The sequence below is a fragment of the Lontra canadensis genome, unplaced genomic scaffold, assembly GCF_010015895.1.
Source record: "Lontra canadensis isolate GAN:19392208 unplaced genomic scaffold, GSC_riverotter_1.0 scaffold173, whole genome shotgun sequence".
Taxonomy (NCBI): domain Eukaryota; kingdom Metazoa; phylum Chordata; class Mammalia; order Carnivora; family Mustelidae; genus Lontra; species Lontra canadensis.
The window spans coordinates 1,382,533-1,401,201 of NW_022631167.1; the positions used below are offsets into that span (position 1 = coordinate 1,382,533).

At 42.1% G+C, this 18,669-nt stretch overlaps 1 protein-coding gene across 3 annotated transcripts in view; it reads right to left on the reverse strand.

The window, feature by feature from the left end:
- NOXRED1 (NADP dependent oxidoreductase domain containing 1) overlaps positions 1 to 18,669 on the reverse strand; it is a 26,069-nt gene continuing 7,400 nt past the window's right edge. For all 3 annotated transcript variants that reach the window (XM_032846220.1, XM_032846221.1, XM_032846219.1), the window contains exons 3-7: positions 16,982 to 17,178; positions 15,076 to 15,256; positions 14,313 to 14,464; positions 13,264 to 13,486; positions 1 to 215 (exon numbers count right to left, since the gene is read on the reverse strand). In XM_032846220.1, coding sequence (XP_032702111.1) covers positions 38 to 215; positions 13,264 to 13,486; positions 14,313 to 14,464; positions 15,076 to 15,256; positions 16,982 to 17,178 — 931 coding nt within the window. In that variant the 3' untranslated portion in view covers positions 1 to 37. The remainder of the gene's footprint in view (positions 216 to 13,263; positions 13,487 to 14,312; positions 14,465 to 15,075; positions 15,257 to 16,981; positions 17,179 to 18,669) is intronic.

The window sequence follows — 18,669 nt, forward strand, 5'->3', positions numbered from 1 at the left end:
GAGGGAAAAAAAATTCTGATTCCCGAGGTCTCTCCTCTCACTGAGAGGCAGAGCCCGTGGAAACCTCTAGCTGCTGTTCTTTGGTTAGGGAGATACCAAATGAATTACAGTATCGATAGGTAAGGTGGTCCTGGAGAGCAGGACTGGCTGAGAGATGCTGACTAAAGGGAGTTTCCTTGAGTTGCACCGCAGTCAGATCAAACCAGGGGAAAGGCCTGGAGTGAAAAAAAAAAATACTGTTACTTTCTTATGTCTGTTTAATACATCTGATTTGGCTGTTAAACATTTCCTTTAAAGTTTTCCAACATTTGGAAATAAGGTTCTTTATTTTCTACATCAAACTAATTAAAGTTCATAAACATTCAGCTACAGCTTTTCACTATGTGGATTTAATTGTACTTGTGACACATTTTGCATGTTTAAGTACATTTTTCTAAGTGCATTTGGGAGGAAATTCATAATTAAAGAATGATTATAACAATGACATTGATGTTCTTTTCAGTATTTGTCCCTTAAATTTAGAAATAGAATACATAAGGTGCACCTGGATGACTCAGTGGGTTAAGCATTGCATTCTTGATTTTGGCTCAACTCATGATCTCAGGGTCATGAAATCAAGCCCCATGTCAGGCACTGTGCTGGATGTGGAGCCTGCTTAAGATTCTCTCTCTCCCTTTCCCTCTCCCCTCTGCTTGTATGCACACACTCTCTAAAAAAAAAGAAAAGAAAAGAAAAAGAAAGACATAGATACATAAGAGTATCATGGGCATTAGGAATATAAAAGATCTGGAGGGCCTGAGTGGTGCAGTCAGTTAAGTGTCTGACTCTTGGTTTCTGCTCAGGTTTTGATCTCAGGGTCATGAGCTCGAGCACTACATAGGACTCCATGCCCAGTGCAGAGTCTGCTTAGGTTTCTTTCCCTCTCCCTTTGCCCCTCCCCCAGTGTTTGCACTCTCTCTCTCTCTCTCTCTCTCTCGATCTTTAAAATAAATCTTTTAAAAAATAGAACATATCTCGTTTCTTTCAAGAATGAGATAGGAATTTTATAGGAAAAGTAGTAGAAGTAAATATGCAAATGAGAACAGAGCAACTTTAAGTATAACTCAAGTTAAATCCAAGTTAAAAAGTATTAAGACATAGGGTTGTTACAGTGTTAAAAAGATTAAAAAAAAAAAAAAAGCAAGGATATCTGTTCTCACCCCCCTTATTTAACATATACTGGAAGTTGTAGACAATGGAATAAGGCAAGAAAAGGGAAAAACAGCATACAGATTGAAAAAAAAAAAAAGATCTGCTCTATTTATAGATGACATGATTATATGGAAAATCCCAAGGAATCTACAAAAAGAATTTCCCAGAACTAATAAATCAGTTCAGCAAAATCACAGGAAACAAACAATACAAAACCCAATTATATATATATGTATATATAATTGGGTTTTGTATTGTATATATATGCATATATATATATATATATATATAAACAATGAACACTTGGGCACTATAATTAAAATATAATTATATATATATATACATATATCTATATAATTAAAATAATTAAAATGCAGTTCCATTCACAGATACACAAAAGGAATAGTTGGATGTAAATCTAACAAAACACGTATAAGACTTGCATACTAGAGCACCTGGGTGGCACAGTTGGTTAAGTGGTGAATTCTTGGTTTTGACTCAGGTCATGATCTCAGGGTCATGAGATTGAGACTGGCATCTGGCTCTGTGCTCAGGACAGAGTCTGCCTGAGATTCCCTCTCCCTCCCCCTTGTCCCTCCTGCTCATGTTTGTGCGCTCTCTCCCAAATAAATAAAACTTTACAAAAAAAAAAAAAAAGACTGGTATACTGAAAATTACAAAATGCTGATGAAATTAAGAAGATCTAAATAAATGGAGAAACATACTGTGTTCATGGGTGGGAAAACAACACACTAAAGATGTCACTTGTCTACAAATTAATCTACAAATGTAATGGTAAAATAAAAATAACACCAAATCCTGGTGAGAATGTAGAGCAACTGGAAAATACATTGCTAGTAATAATGTAAAACAGTACAGGCACTCTGAAAAACAGTTTGGCTGTTTCTTAAAAACAAAACAAACAAAAAGCATACAACTACCAAATGACCTAGGAATTGTAATCATGAGCATCCGTCCCAGAGAAATGAAAAATGATGTTTACAAAAAATCTGTACACGAATGTTCATAGCAACTTTATTCCTAATAGCCAAAAACTGAAAGAGAAAAAACAAAAACAAAACAGCCAAAACCTGGAAACCGCTCTGGAGTCCTTCAACAGATGAGTGATTCAAGTATGGTACATCCATGCTGCAAATACTCCTCAGCAATAAGAAGGAATGAACAATTAATACACACAGCAACTTGGGAGAGTGTCCAGAGAATTTGCTGAATGAAAAAGGTCAATCCCAAAAAGTACATACTCCATGATTCCATTTATGTAACATTTTGGAAATCACAAAATATGGAAATGAAAAACAAATTAACAATTGCCAAGTTGACGAGGAGATGGCCAAGATGAAGGATCACTCAGTGACAGATCAGTTCTAGGTCCTGACTATATCGGTGGCATTATCCTGCTCGTAGCATTCTATCATAGCTTTATCATATCCATGTAGAGATATTTGTACTAAAATGTGTACCGTTGGGGGGGGGGAGTAGATAATTCATGGAATATAAAGATAAAACATGGAATTTCTTTGTATTATTTTTAAAAACTGCATGTGAAGGATTTCACTCCTATGTGGAACTTAAGAAACAAAACAAACATAGGGGAAGCAAAAAATAAGATGAAAGTTGAGAGGGATGCAAACCATAAAAGACATTGAACTCTAGGAAACAAACTGAGGGTTGCTGGAGAGGAGGTGGGTGGGGGCAAGGGATAATTGGGTGATGGGCATTAAGGAGGGCACTTGATGTAATGAGCACTGGGTGTTACATGCAACTGATGAATCACTAAATTCTACCACTGAAACGACTTAAAAAAAAAAAAAACTGCACATGAGCCTACAATTATCTCAAAAGTTTTTTCGGGGGATGCCTGGGTGATTCAGTCAGTCGAGCAGCAGACTCATGCTTTCCACTCAGGTCATGATCTCTGGGTCCTAGGATCCAGCCCCAAGTCACGCTCGGTGTTTAGTGCAGAGTCTGCATGAGGATTCTCTCTCACCCTTTCCCTCTGCCCCTCCCCCTGCTCTCTCTCTAAAATAAATAAATCTTTTACCTATTTATTTTTTTTAAAGATTTTATTTATTTATTTGACAGACAGAGATCACAAGTAGGCAGAGAGGCAGGCAGAGAGAGAGGGGGAAGCAGGCTCCCCGCCAAGCAGAGAGCCCAACGCGGGGCCCAATCCCAGGACCCCGGGATCATGACCTAAGCAGAAGGCAGAGGCCCCAACCCACTGAGCCACCCAGGTGCCCAACCTATTTATATTTTAACGATTATTCATTTAGGGGTGCCTGGGTGGTTCAGTGGGATAAGCAGCTGCCTTCCGCTCAGGTTGTGATCACAGGGTCCTGGGATGGAGCCCTGCATTGGGCTCCCTGCTTCTCCCTCTGCTCCCTCCCTGCCCCACCTCATGCTCTCTCTCTCACACAAAAATAATGGATACAATCTTAAAAAAAAAAAAAAAAAAAAAAAAAAGCTAATGAGGCGCCTGGGTGGCTCAGTTGTTAAGCCTCTGCCTTTGGCTCAGGTCATGATCCCAGGGTCCTGGGATTGAGCCCTGTATCAGGCTTCCTGCTCAGTGGGAAGCCTGCATCTTCCTCCCCCACTACCCCTGCCTGTGTTCCCTCTCTTCGCTGTGTCTCTGTCAAATAAATAAATAAAACCTTAAAAGAAAAAAAAAAGTAAAACAAATGTTTTAAAAAAGTTAAATGCTGGGGGGGAAAAAAGTACGATTCACCAAGAGGACATAAAAGTTATGAACTGTTTTTCGTCAGATGATATGGCTTCAAACTTTACAAAGATTATTAGAAATATAAAGAGAATGTGAGACACTACAATCAGAGTAGAAAAACGAATATGTCATGCTTCTCATTCTAACAAATCATCTGATGAAAAAGAATATAAATAGCACTTTTCCAACTTGAATATAGTTATCACTTGGGACTTTGTAAAAATGCAGATTCTGATTTCATATAACTGGGGTGGGGCCCCGGATTCTGTGTTTCTAAACAAATTCCCAGATGATGACACAGATCCCAGCTAGTCTGAGTAGCAAGGATATAATGGATTTGAATAACACAGGAACTTTGTGCCCAACAAGGTCGTGGTTATTTTAAAGACCAAAATAGCACATAGCTGAAGAGGCTAGATGAGCATTCTTAGCTCTTACTATTTTTATAATAATAATGTGATTGAAATTAAATGAACCGTAAATATTCAAGAAGCTAAGAAAAAGCCACAAAATAACACAAAAGAGGAACAAATTATTAAAGATAAAAGTAGAAATACTTGAATTAAAAAAGTGACCAGTAGAATAAATAAAACTATAAACTGATTATTTTAAAAAATCAATAAAATAGACAAGCTGCTGGCAAATTTAACCAAGAAAAAAATCTTTTTTTTTTTTAAAGATTTTATTTATTTATTTATTTGACAGACGGAGATCACAAGTAGGCGGAGAAGCAGGCAGAGAGAGAGGAGGAAGCAGGCTCTCTGCTGAGCAGAAAGCCCGATGCGGGGCTCCATCCCAGGACCCTGAGATCATGACCTGAGCCGAAGGCAGAGGCTTTAACCCACTGAGCCACCCAGGCGCCCCCAAGAAAAAAAATCTTAAACACATATATGATCTTAGAAATACAAAATGAGATATAATCTGATGAGATTTTAAAAATACAAGTACAATCATGGGCCATCAAATTTGAAATCCAGATAAAAATGAAATATTTCTGCTAGAAAAATACCAATGACCAAAGTTGACTCAAGAAATTGTAAACCCGAACAGATCATAAACTGGAAAAACTGAAAAGACAGTCAAATAGCAACTTCCCCTGCAAGATATTTGGACCACAGAGATCTACAGTAAAGTTCTGTCAAATCTTCAAGAAATCTATAATTTCTCTGTTCAGTTCTGGAACTAAAGGCTTCCTAATTCTATAGGGTTAATACAATGTTGATACCAAATTTGAAAACGACAGACCAATTTTATTTTTGAGTATGATGTAAATGTCTTAAATAAAATACAAGCAAAATAGATTTGGAAGTGTATCACTAAGTAGAGTTTAAGAATGCAATGAAAGCTTAATATTAGGAAATCTATTTACGTTGTTTTTATATTAATTAAAGGAAGGGAGAGATATGAAACCCAGTCTACACATACATTCTGGATAATGTGACTTTTCATTTTTAAAGATTTTATTTATTTATTTGAGAGCTAGAGAGCATGTCGCACAGCAGAGGGGTTGGTGGGAGAGACAGAGGGAGAATCAGACTCCCTGCTGAGCAGGAAGCCCAATGTCGGGCTAGGTCTGAGGACCCTGAGACCATGACCTGAGTCAAAGGCAGACGCTTAACCATCTGAGCCATCCAGATACCAGGTTCATGTGACTTTTAAGTCTTTTTTTTTAAACCTTTGATTTCCCCTTCCTCTTTTTTTTTCTCTTGCAGTTTATTTGTTGAAGAAATTCAGTTGTTTAGCCTCTAAAGTTTCCCATATTCTGGCTTTTGCTGATTATATCTCATGGTCATTTAACACTCTCCTGCCTCTTGAATTTATATCTACAGACCTGATCAAATTCAGGTTTGACTTTTTTTTTTTTTTAATAAGAATATCTCATCTGGGGGGCTCCTAGGTGGCTCAGTGGGTTAAAGCCTCTGCTTTCGGCCCAGGTCATGATCCCGGGGTAATGGGATCCAGCCCCTCATAGCATCGGGCTCTCTGCTCAGCAGGGAGCCTGTTCCCCTTCCTCTCTCTCTGCCTACTTGTGATCTCTCTCTCTCTATCAAATAAATAAATCTTAAAAAAAAAAAAGAATATCTCTTCTGTGTCTTATTTTTTTAAATTCGTGTCTATTTTTATCCAGTAACACATTGTCTCTCCTTCTGCAGTGTTAACACTGATTAACAGACTCAGGATGATCTACTCATTATGAAATTCCCCCATCAACTTTTCACCTAATGTTGCCCAGATTATTTCATTAGAGGTTGCAAAAGGATGATCTTCTATCACCTCTCCTTCATTTTCAACTTGATAAATAGTGCCAGAAGCCAAGAGCAAACATCCGACTCAGTGATTTAACATTAGAAACAGCCCATTTTCAGTTCATTTATCACAGCATATATTAATAGTAGTTACTTCTGGAGAGTGGGATCTGAGGGTAGTACTTTCACTTTCTGTTTGGTACATTTTAATTAATACCTTGTTTACTACAAGCTCTTGTTAATTTTCTAAATTTTCAGGTTATTTTTTAAAAACTCACGTGAAGGGGGCGGCAGGCAGGGTGACTCAGTCAGTTAAGTGTCTGACTTCAGCTCAAGTCATGATCTTGGGGTCCTGGGATCCAGCCCGGAGTCAGGCTCCATGCTTAGTGGGGAGTTCCCTTTTCCCTCTCCCTCTCCCTCTGGCCCTCCCCCGCTCATGCTGTTTCTCTTTCAAATAAATAAATAAAATCTTTTTTAAAAAAATTCACATGAAGAGGGGTGCCTGGGTGGTTCAGTGGGGTTAAGTCTCTGCCTTCGGCTCCGGTCATGACCTCAAGGTCCCGGGATCAAGCCCCAAATCGGGCTCTCTGCTTGGCAGGGAGCCTGCTTCCAGCCCCCCACTGCCTGCCTCCCTGCCTACTTGTGATCTCTCTCTCTTCCTGTCAAATAAATAAATAAAATCTTTTTAAAAAATTCACATGAAGAATAATTCTGTAAGAAGGATTAAGATTCTGGAAAATAAGATTAAAGAGGATTTGGTCTACAGATACCAAAATACAGATAGATATTAGAGTAATTAATCATAGCATGGGAATAGAAAAATAGGTCCACAGTTCAGAATACAGTCCAAAAATATACCCGTGAATATCTTGCAGTTTAGCAAATGATAAAAATCTTATTTCAAATTGGTAGGAAAAGAAATGGCTACTCTATAAATAATGTTAGGGCAACTGGCTTTCCAAAATGAATAGAAGATATTAAAAATCCCAAACTGATTAAAGATTTAAATATTTAGGGGCACCTGGGTGGCTCAGTGGGTTGAAGCCTCTGCCTTCGGCTCAGGTCATGATCCCAGGATCCTGGGATCGAGTCCTGCATCAGGCTCTCTGCTCAGCAGGGAGCCTGCTTCCCCCTCTCTCTCTGCCTGCCTCTCTGCCTACTTGTGATCTCTGTCTGTCAAATAAATAAATAAAATCTTAAAAAAAAAATCAGTTTTAAAAAAAGATTTAAACATTTAAAAAACAAATTACTAGAAGAAAATATGGAATATCTTAGGATGAAGAGGTTCTTAATAAGTATGACTTGAAACCCTAAAGTCATGAAGTAATTTAACAATTTTGACTACAAAAATTAGAATCCCTAAACAGCAAAATTTACCAAAAAGTAAGAGAAATACAAAAATTATTTCCAATATACATAACATATTCCCACTAAAAACCTTTTCTAAAACAATAAATAAAAGCAAATAATCCAAAGGAAAAATAGGCAAAGAATATAAAATGAGAATAACATGAGCACGAGAGCTGCAAGTTGGAAGCTGGAAAAAATATGGACAAATGGTAACACTGAGCTGAATCCGAAGTCAGCAAAAGGGAAAACCAAGACTCAGTCCATTTACATCACAGAACCTATGGAAGACTCAAGAAGTATATCAGGAAGTGGGAGGGAGATGGGACTAAAAATAGGATGATGGGTTGAAAATCTTAAAAAGGAGGGACACTTGGGTGGCTCAGTCATTGGGCATCTACCTTCAGCTCAGGTCATGATCCGGGGTCCTGAGATCGAGCCCACATTGGGCTCCCTGTTTGGGAGGAAGCCTGCTTCTCCCTCTCTCACTCCCCCTGCCCATGTTCCTGCTCTCGCTGTCTCTCTCTCTGTCAAATAAATAAATAAAATATATATTTTTTTAAAATCTTAAAATGGAGAGAGGCCCTCCCAGCCCCTTACCCAATGCTGTACAGTCAGGAGACTGACCCTCCTCCTCCCCAACAGAAGATTTATTCTCTGGAAGGGTTAACTAGAGGGTCCCTGGACAGGGGGACAGTAGGCACTATTGAAGGAAAGGATTTGCTAAATATAGGGGGGAAAAGTTTTAAAAAATCTAGTGATAGGACCACCCTCTTCTTTTTAATTTTTAATATATTAATTAATTAATTTTTTATTAACATATATTTGTTATGTTATTTGTTTCAGGGGTACGGTTCTGTGACTCGTCAGTCTTACACAACTCACAGCACTCACCATACACAGCACATACCCTCCCCAATGTGTATCCCCCAGACACCCATCCCTCTCACCCTTCTCCACTCCAGCAACCTTCAGTTTGTTTCCTGAGATTAAGACCACCCCTCTTCTTCCACACATACACAGCTCTCTTTCCCCAAGTTGGGTCCCAAAGACTTAACAATATCAATATTCAAGGTTTTCCGAGGAAATGGCTGATCAAATCATTCTATAGTAAAGACCACACTAGCACAAACAGTTTCCAAAAGGGGGTATAGCTCGGGGGTAGAACATTTGACTTCAGAGTTTCCAAGCAACTTTCTAGAGCTGGGATCTGAAATATGAGCAGACAGAGTTCTCCATATAAAAAAGCTTTGAGGGGCGCCTGGGTGGCTCAGTGGGTTAAGCCGCTGCCTTCTGCTCAGGTCATGATCTCGGAGTCCTGGGATCGAGCCCCGCATCGGGCTCTCTGCTCAGCAGGGAGCCTGCTTCCTCCTCTCTCTCTGCCTGCCTCTCTGCCTGCTTGTGATCTCTCTATCAAATAAATAAATAAAATCTTTAAAAAAAAAAAAAAGCTTTGAAAATGATAGAGACCAAAACAAATGATCAGAGAACAACCTGAGGGAGACAGACTCCTCATAGAAGAAAAACACCGGCTCTCATTTACATTCTCAAAGGGATAAGAGATGGTATTGCATAGTGAAAACACAACAGGATGCCATATAAAAAAGGAATATTTGGAGACTTTTAAAAAATCTTTGAAAATATTCCAAATAGGGGTCCCTGCTTAATCCTCTGCCTTCTGCTCAGGTCATGATCTCAGGGTCCTGGGATGGAGCCCTGAATCGGGCTCTCTGCTCAGTGGCAATCTGCTCCGCCCCCTTCCCCTGTGACCTCTCACACTTTCGTTCTCTCTTAAATAAATAAAATCTTTTAAAAATAAATAAATAAACAAGAAGGGGAGCCTGGGTGGCTCATTTCTTGGGCATCTGCCTTCAGCGCGGGTCATGATCTCCGCATCCTGGAATAGAGCCCTGCGTGGGGCTCCGGGCTCAGAGAGGCGTCTGCTTCTCCCTCTCCAACTCCCCCTGTTTGTATTCCATCCCTCCCTGTCTCTCTGTCAAATAAATGGATAAAATCTTTAAAAAAAAAAAGAGATTTTAAAAAACAAGAAAATATTCAAAATGGGGTACTTGGGTGGCTCAGTCAGTTAGGCATCCAACGCTTGGTCTCAGCTTGGATTATAGACTTGGGGTTGTGGGATCCAGCCCTATGTTGGACTCTCTGCTCAGCGGGGAGTTTGTTTCTCCCTCTCCCTTTGCCCCTCCCCACTGCTTGTGCTCTAATAAATAAATAAAATCTTTTTTTAAAAAGTAGGAAAGATAAAGAAAATCAGAGTACCAGTCCAGGGGGTTCAACATTGGACTAATAAAATATTTAGAAAAATAAGAAAGAAAACAGGAAAGGAGACAAAATTATCAGACATGATTGGAGAAAATTGGAGAACACGACACTCAGATTAAAAAGGACTACTGAATGTTCTGTTTCTTTTATGGGTATCACTTACATGGGTATTTCCTTTACAATGGTTAATTAAACTGGGTATTTATGTATTTATGGGATATGTACTTTTTCTGTATATGAGTTATATTTCACAAAATTTTTTAAATTAAGGGAGGGAAAAAAGGAAAGGTTCACCCTGTGCCCAACACAGTGAGTTAAAATAGATCCATATCAAAAATAAAATAAAAAAGACACACATCATGATGCATCATAAAATTTCAGGATACTAAGGCCAAAAGATCCTATAAGTTTTCAGAGAGAAAAGAAACAGATTTCGAAGGATGAATTCAAAAGCTAGAATGGCACTGTTCCTCTCAACAGCAAATTGTCTATAAGACAATGAAGAAATGCCTTTAAAATTCTGAGTGAAAATCACTTCTAACCTAGAGTTCTATACCCGGCTATGTTCTCAGTAAAATATTATGTTAATATAAAAACATTTTCAGGCATAGTCTCTTTAAGTTACTTCCTATGCATTATTTTGTAAGGAAGCTACTGGAAGATATGATCCACCACTATGAAAGAAAAAAACCATGCCAGAGGAAGACGGATCCAGGAAAAGAGATCCAAGGCAAGGGAGAGAAAGGAATCGCAGGCTAAGGGGGAAGGAAAGTCCCCCAACAGAAAGTGCCTCAAAGGCCGCTGGTGATTGATTAGAATACCAAAGGTAAGCTAGAATTGAGAATTACTTGCAAGGTTCTGGCTTGAAACAACTTGGCAAGGAGCATGTATTTAGGCAGGAAACACCAGCAGAGCAGGTATGACAGCAGGCATGCTACTGGACTAGTCGAGTTTGCAGGGAGATGGTGGCCACAAACTTTCCTGGGTTTCAAGCTGACATCTAGGGTAGAGATACAGAGTCATGTGCTGTCCATGGAAAGATGGCAGCCGAAGTCCCCGAGGTGGTGAACACCCAAGAACAAAGTGCAGGACGGCAAGCAAAGAAGGCCTAGGACAGAGCCCTAGAAACTCCCAGAGACAGGATGAGGCAGAAGAGGCGCTGTTGGCAAAGGAGGGGCTGGAGAGACAGGAATAAAATGAGGAGAAAGTGAGGTTATCATGAAAATCAAGAGAAGAGATTGAGTCAAGAAGGATGGAATGTTCAACAGCCAAGGAAGAAAAGGATTAAAAAGCATCCAGTGGGGGCACCTGGGGGGGTGGGGGGCTCTGTCAGTTGAACATCCAAGTCTTGATTTCAGCTCAGGTCATGATCTCAGGATTATGAGATTGAGCCCTGCATCAGGCTCTGCACTCAGCGGGGAGTCTGCTTGGGATTTTTCTCCCTGTCCGTCTGCTCCTTCCCTCACTGGTGTGCACGCGCGCGCACTCTCTCTCTAAAAATAAATAAAAGAAAATAAAAGAAGATCTTAAAATAAATAAAAGTATCCAGTGAATTTAATGGCATGGAGGTCCCTGGTAACAAGGGCAAAAATTCTTACCTATTAGATTATCAAAGGTTAAACAGATTGATCAAGTAATCAAGCTATAGCGAAACGGCACACTCGCACAGTACTGCTGGGAATGTAAATGGGCACCATGTTTTTGATAAGCAATTCGGAATACCTATCAAACATAAAATATATATCACCTCTGACCCAGAAATATTCTTCTAAAATATTCTTTTAGATATTCATCCAACAGAAATACTGGTATAAGTGTGCAAAGTAAGTACAAGAATATTTAGTTACAGGACGCCTGGGTGGCTCAGTCGGGTGAGCATTTGCCTTGGGTTCGGGTTGTGATCCTGGGGTCCTGAGATCAAGTCCTGCATCGGGCTCCCTGCTCACCGGGGAGCCTGCTTCTCCCCCTGCCTGCTCTGCCTGTTGCTCCCCCTGCTTCTGCTTTCTCTCTGACAAATAAATAAAATCTTAAAAAAAAAAAAAAGGGTGGGGGGCACCTGGGTGGCTCAATGGATTAAGCCTCTGCCTTTGGCTCAGGTCATGTTCTCAGGGTCCTGGGATTGAGCCCCACATTGGGATCTCTGGGGGGCGCCTGGGTGGCTCAGTGGGTTGAGCCTCTGCCTACGGCTCGGGTGGTGATCTCGGGATCCTGGGATCAAGTCCCACATCGGGCTCTCTGCTTGATGGGGAGCCTGCTCCCCTGCACCCCCCGCCTGCCTCTCTGCCTACTTGTGATTTCTCTCTGTCAAATAAATAAATAAAATCTTTAAAAAAAAAAGAATATTTAGTTGGAGCCCATATTCAGAATTTGGGGCACAGGAAAACTACATCACCATCAAGAAGAAATAAGATCAGGCGCCTGGGTGGCTCAGTTGGTTAAGCAGCTGCCTTTGGCTCCGGTCATGATCACAGGGTCCTGGGATCGAGTCCCACATCGGGCTCCCTGCTCAGCAGGAAGCCTGCTTCTCCCACTCCCCCTGCTTGTTTTCCCTCTCACTGCCTCTCTATCAAATAAATAAATCAATCTTTAAAAAAAAAGAAGAAGAGGGGCGCCTAGGTGATTCAGTGGGTTAAAGCCTCTGCCTTGGGCTCAGGTCATGATCCCAGGGTCCTGGGATCGAGCCCCGCATGGGGTTCTCTGCTCAGCGAGGAGCCTGCTTCCCTTCCTCTCTCTCTGCCTGCCTCTCTGCCTACTTGTGATCTCTGTCAAATAAATGAATAAAATCTTAAAAAAAAAAAGAAGAAATAAGATGAATAAATCTAATGAAATAATTTACCCAACAGATAACCTATACAGTTGCTCATAAATGAAGTAGATATGATTGTACTGACATAGAACAGTTTCTATTAACATAGCAAGTGAAAATCAGTATCCATAGTCTGCATGTTTCTGAAATGTATATAGATACGCATACACGTTACAATATCATGACAACATAAATATATGTTTGCAAATGTATAGATTAAAAAGACAAAATATAAAAACCATATGAAATGGTGTTTGGAAAGCCAAGGAGAGCTTTCACTTTTCCACTAGTAGGAATTTTTACAAGAATATATTATTTCGGGGCACCTGGGTGGCTCTGTTGGTTAAGCGTTTGCCTTTGGTTCAGTTTATAGTCTCTGGGTCCTGGGATCGAGCCCGCTCCCTGCTCAGTGGGAAGTCTGCTTCCCCCTCTCCCTCTGCCCCTCCCCTCTGCTCGTGCACTCTCTCTCTTCTTTCTCCCTCAAATAAATCAAACCTTTTTAAAAACCCCAAGAATGTATTATTTTTATAAAATTTTAAAGATTACATGAGAGAAAAAAGGAAATAAAGATGACATTGGAGGAAAAAAGAGAACAAAGCACCTGCTACAACAGTGTGGCCGAAATTAGAGTAACCAGCCGTCTGAGGCCTTACCTCCGCTGAGGCAGGTTCTTGCTGTAGACCTGGCTGACAAGATCCCGTAACTCGAGTGTGGGGCAAGATGCGCCATCCTTCCCACAGGCTGCCGAGTGCACAGAGAGGAACAGTTGGTTCAGCAGCTGCCGCGCTCGTAGGTGAGGCACGTCCCTGGCGGTGCAGACGTTTAGGACCGTGTACAGCACTCCCTCCAGCCACTTGAAATTGAGGGTTATTCCCCCTGCACGTTCATGGGGAGGGAAATACCAGTTATCATCACCAAAAGGGCTTGCCTAGAATGTAGGACAAACCCCAGACAGTGAACAGCCACCATTTCTCCAAGATAGGTTGGTCATATGAACCTGAAGATAAGCAAACACCCGTCTTTGTAAGCCCAGAGCCCTAACTGTGCCCTTTATAACAAATGGCGTGTTAACCATACCGTAGGAGGACGGGTGTGACAAATGTAGGCATTGCTAATGGCAAAAGCATTCTAGAAATCTCTAGAATGATCCTTCCATCAAAGAGAAGAGACTTAAGAGAAAATACAAGATTAGAGCAGGGAAAAGCCGTTAAGGCCCAACATCACATCTTCCTATTTAAACAGGCTCTTACCTCTGGCTGTTTCTGATTCAGCCTTAACAACGCTCAGACTTCTCTGCTTTCCCTAAAGCAGGCAGGCTTTTCGCCACCGAAATTGTTCCCTTTCAAAACCTAGATAGCTGGGGGCGCCTGGGTGGCTCAACTGGTTGAGTGTCTGCCTTTGGCTCAGGTCATGATCCTGGGGTCCCCGGATGGAGCCCCGTGTTGGGCCCCCTGCTCAGCGGGGAGCCTGCTTCTCCCTCTGCCCCTCCCCCTGCTTATGCCCTCTCTCTTACTCTCTCTCAAATAAATAAAATTTTTAAAAACAAAACAAAAAAACCTAAATAGCTGAGAATGTGTCCAGCCTATAGCCCCCTACACACATACCCAAGACACACACAGGCACATGCTGGGATTATAAAATAGCACCAGGCCGAGAGGAAAGTAACTTTCAAAAGACTGCCCAAAACACAGCGAGCCATTACCAGCCGAACTGAACGGGCAGGTGGCCTGAAGAATCACAGGATCTTGGAGGGCTGCTGTGATGTCCTTATTGGCCCCCCAGATGTTGACCCATTCTTCAACACACTGATACTGAGGCCGCAAGATATTGGTGTGGTTCAGTAGGAGTTTCAACCTGAAAGGAAAGCCCCCAAGACAGGGAGGGCAGAGCCAGGACTCCCATAAACCACCCCACAATCCCCTGCATTGGATCACATCCAACCCCAATGACTTCCTGCCCTGCACAGCACCCCTCAGAGGCAAACGTGGTGGTGGGGGGGGGAGGGCAGATCGGAGGGCACTGCTTCCTAGTCGGATTATTCCGCAGCCTACCAGACACTTAGTGCATGCTGTCTCCCACCAGGCGCTAGGCTGGACAGCAGGGGTACAAAAACAATATTTGACACACGCCATCAATCACATTTCATGCTGTTGACTGACGGTTTTCCTTCCCATTGATGCAAGAGGGTAACACTAGTCAGCTTCAAGCGGAGGGAAGCAATACCCCACGGCAGTTCTAAGCACTTGCACATCAAAGAAAACGTTCCAGCCTCAAGGACTGGTTATGGAGAAGTGGGGAAGACACAATTAGAAAGGCGGGCTGGGTGTTGCAGAGGAAGCTGCTTCTGCCTTATTCTTGTGAATGACCAACTCCAAGTGGGAGGTAGGGGGCTGAGGTGCTGGTGGGGGGAGGAGCCAGATATGAGGGGATGGGGCAGGTCTGCCAGCTCCGTGCAAACAGGATACCTGGCTATTGGGATGGCAGCTACGAAGCTGTACACGATGCAGTCTTTTTCGAGGCGGGTTTGAATTTCCAGGCAGATATTAGGCAGCTGAGATGGCAGGCAGCAGAGGAATATCACGTTGGCCCAGTCCACCAGATGAGGGTTATGGTAAAAACACTGGATTCCCAGGTTCTGGAACTCACCTGGGAGGGATAAAGGAAGAAAGAAAGATCACAGTACAAAGGAGTTTGACCTAAACATCAGCTGTGGGGAGAGGATGACAACGACTCTTTCTCGAGTCCTGTCTCCACGTAAATCAAAGAGACCCCCTCCTCACGTCTTCTAAAGCATTCGGGCCATGTCCTAACGCCATTAGCAAAGCAGCTAGTGTCACTGGAGCCATGCTTGAGGTTGTAATTCATCCTTATCTTGCTTTTAGACCAAATGCTAGAATTTTTCAGGTTTGTTTAGGAAGAAAAATAATCGGGAAGAAGTCTTCTTGCTCTAATTTACTGACGGTTTATCTTGTGCCGGGTGGCGTACAAAGTTCTTTACATACTTATCTAAGGCAATCCTCACAAGGACATTTTGAGACTAGTATTATTCCTATATTACAGATGAGGAAACTGAGATTTTGAGAAATCACGGGGCTTTAGCTGGTGGGAAAAGCGAGGACAGTAGAAGAATACAGGGCAGAGGCTGGGAGGAGTCGGAAAGATACACTGACAGTTTCAGTAAAGTATATGCAACTTACTGTGAACAAGATAGTTTGAAATGTTGAGAGAAATGTGATGCCTCTTGTATTTGCTTTCAGTCACTGGCAGTTAATCACTGTGCTTACCTGATATGGATTTCAAAGGTAAAAATGTAAACTCACATAAGGTAGTGTGTGTGTGTGTGTGTTTAAAGATTTTATTTACTTATTTGACAGACAGAAATCACAAATAGGCAGAGAGGCAGGCAGAGAGAGAGAGGGAAGCAGGATCCCTGCTGAGTTGAGACCCTGATGCTCTCTAACCCAGGATGCCTGGGTTAAGCGGCTGCCTTCGGCTCTGGTCATCATCCCCGCACTGGGCTCCCTGCTGAGTGGACAACCTGCCTCTCCCTCTCCCGACCCCACCCCAGCTCGTGCTCTCTTCTCTCTCTCTGTCAAATAAATAAATAAAATCTTTAAAAAAAAAGAAAAAAAAACTGATGCAAAGCATCTTGAATTCTTCCTTACGCAACATGCAGGGATGTTCTAAAACTGTAATTTTATTATTAATAAATATAATGCTTTCCAAAGAATATATGGATCGTATTGAAACACATATACTGGTCCTTTTGATGAAATTTAAGAAATTTGTCTCACATGGTAAGTTTTTTTTTTTTAAGTTTAATAGAGAAAGAATACTTGCAAATTAATAAGAAAAATTCAGGCACTCCAACAGAAAAAACTGGACAAAAAGAACTCAAAAAAAAGAAATAGAAATAGAGCTATAAAACATATTCAGCTCTTCTAGCGATCAATGAAGAATATATTAAAACAAAAAATTTTAAAGGCATATTAAAATGATGATTAAGGGACACCTGGGTGGCTCAGTCGGTTGAGCATCTGACTCTTGACTTCGGCTCAGGTCATGATCTCAGGATTATGAGATCGAGCCCTGCTTCAGGCTCCGTGCTCAGCAGGAAGTCTGCTTGAAATTCTCTAACTTGCCCTCTGACCCTACCCCCACTGGCATGCACATGATCTCTCTCTCTCTCTCTCTAATATATAAATAAATTAATCTTTAAACACACACACACACAAACATCTTTCTAACTTTTTTCAGGACTAGCGAGCAGAGAACTCAGCATGCTCTCTGCAGGGGTGCCTTTCTCAAGGGACCCTTTCAAAATGGCCTCGTCAACACCCGAGCCCCTCTCTGCCACACACTGCTCCTCACCCAGGGCCTCTGGCCTCCGAGTAGAGATCCTCAGGTTCTCAGCAGGGATGGGGACAAGCTGAAGCAGTACACGAGCCAGCTGCTTCCCGAGGTGGCCGCCTCCGATGATGCCTACCTTTAGCTCATCATCATTGGGAACGCCAGCAACCACGCCAGTCGAGAGACGGCTGGAAGTTTGCTTCTCGTGGAACGATTCTCTGGAGAATGAACACACAGACACATAAATAAATACACGAGCGCTCTGTAGCTCTTCACTGTGAACCTACGATGTTCTCTGCTCCAACATCCTCGCGTGGCAGCCTGGGGCACCTTAAGCGCCCCAGAGACAAGGTATTCCAGTTAGGGGCCACTTCTCCGGCATTGCCAGGGAAGGAAATGTGCCCTGAGTGAATTTGCCACAAAGTAAAGCGTACCCCTTCAAGGGACCAAAACTTGCCTAAAACATTTTTTTAAATGAACATATTGTGTTGTGGTTGTTACACGTACCATGCATTTCCCTGCCTGCTTAAACGCAAGTTCTGAATACTTAACCGTTTGACTCAGAACTATCACTGTGAACTGCCGACTGTCTGTGCAGCACCCTGGGACACTGGGGGCCAGCTCTGTCCCCGCTTCCTGTGCGGACAGCGGCCAGTTTTCACTGCCACCATGATAAGATTTCCCCTGTCCTACCACATACCGACTCTTTCTGGTTTGCTATTTTAGTTTTGCATACATCTGGGTAACCAGGGAACTTAGCTTTTTTCAAACATCTGATTTATCAGAGTAAGTGGTATTAGGGGGAAACAAACCTGAGAAATGGAGGATCAAAGGTTTGAGGTCACTCTTTTCCAGAGGCTCACTTACTGTGGGTTCTGGATCTGCTTCCTTGGCCCAAGGTGAACAAAGTCGGACCTCTGAATCCATAAGGCATTGTTTTCTGTTGTTATATGACAATATTATACTTGTTCTCTACTTCTATTAGAATTAGTCTTAAGCTCTGGAGTTGCCATATAAACATCACAAGCCACTTTCTATTTAAGGCTTCTCTCTAGGTTGAAAGGAAAGTGTTTTCTCTGTGCCTGATCCTTCCGAATATAAAATGCCTCCCAGAAATGTCACATTCTGGTTTCTCACCACTCATCTGGGATGCAACCAGAAGGTTTATGTCTTCTTATCAACCAATCGGTAGACCATTACGCCGCTTTCTGTCTCTGCTGTATCAGTAACATGTTCAATTCAGATCGGGTCCCACCATCCAGGAGTAGATCTAATTTCAGAAAATAAATAGTTTGGGGGCAGGGGGCGCTACCAATGGTCCAGGAGTAGCTTACAGAATCCAAGAGTCTGGTCTTAGATACTTGGTTCTCAGACACTTCCTGTTTAAATGTTCAAAGCCACATGGTACAGAGATACCAGAGGGCAGGACTAGACTGAGCTTCTTGGCAAATCGGTATCCCTGGGTTTCATGCAAGTCACCTGACCAAAAGGACCCCCAAAGTTTCAGGTAGCTTTCCTGTTAGGGAGAATTCCACCATTAGCTTAGCCCCCGAAAGGAAGAACCACCCTCATTTTCAGCCAACAGCCACAGGATAGCTAGTCATTGGTAGCAGTGGAAGACAAGCTGGTGGTCCCAGGGGGTCCATGAATGGGTGAATGAATGAAATGATCATTTAACCAATCCGCCCACCAAAACGAAATCATAAGCT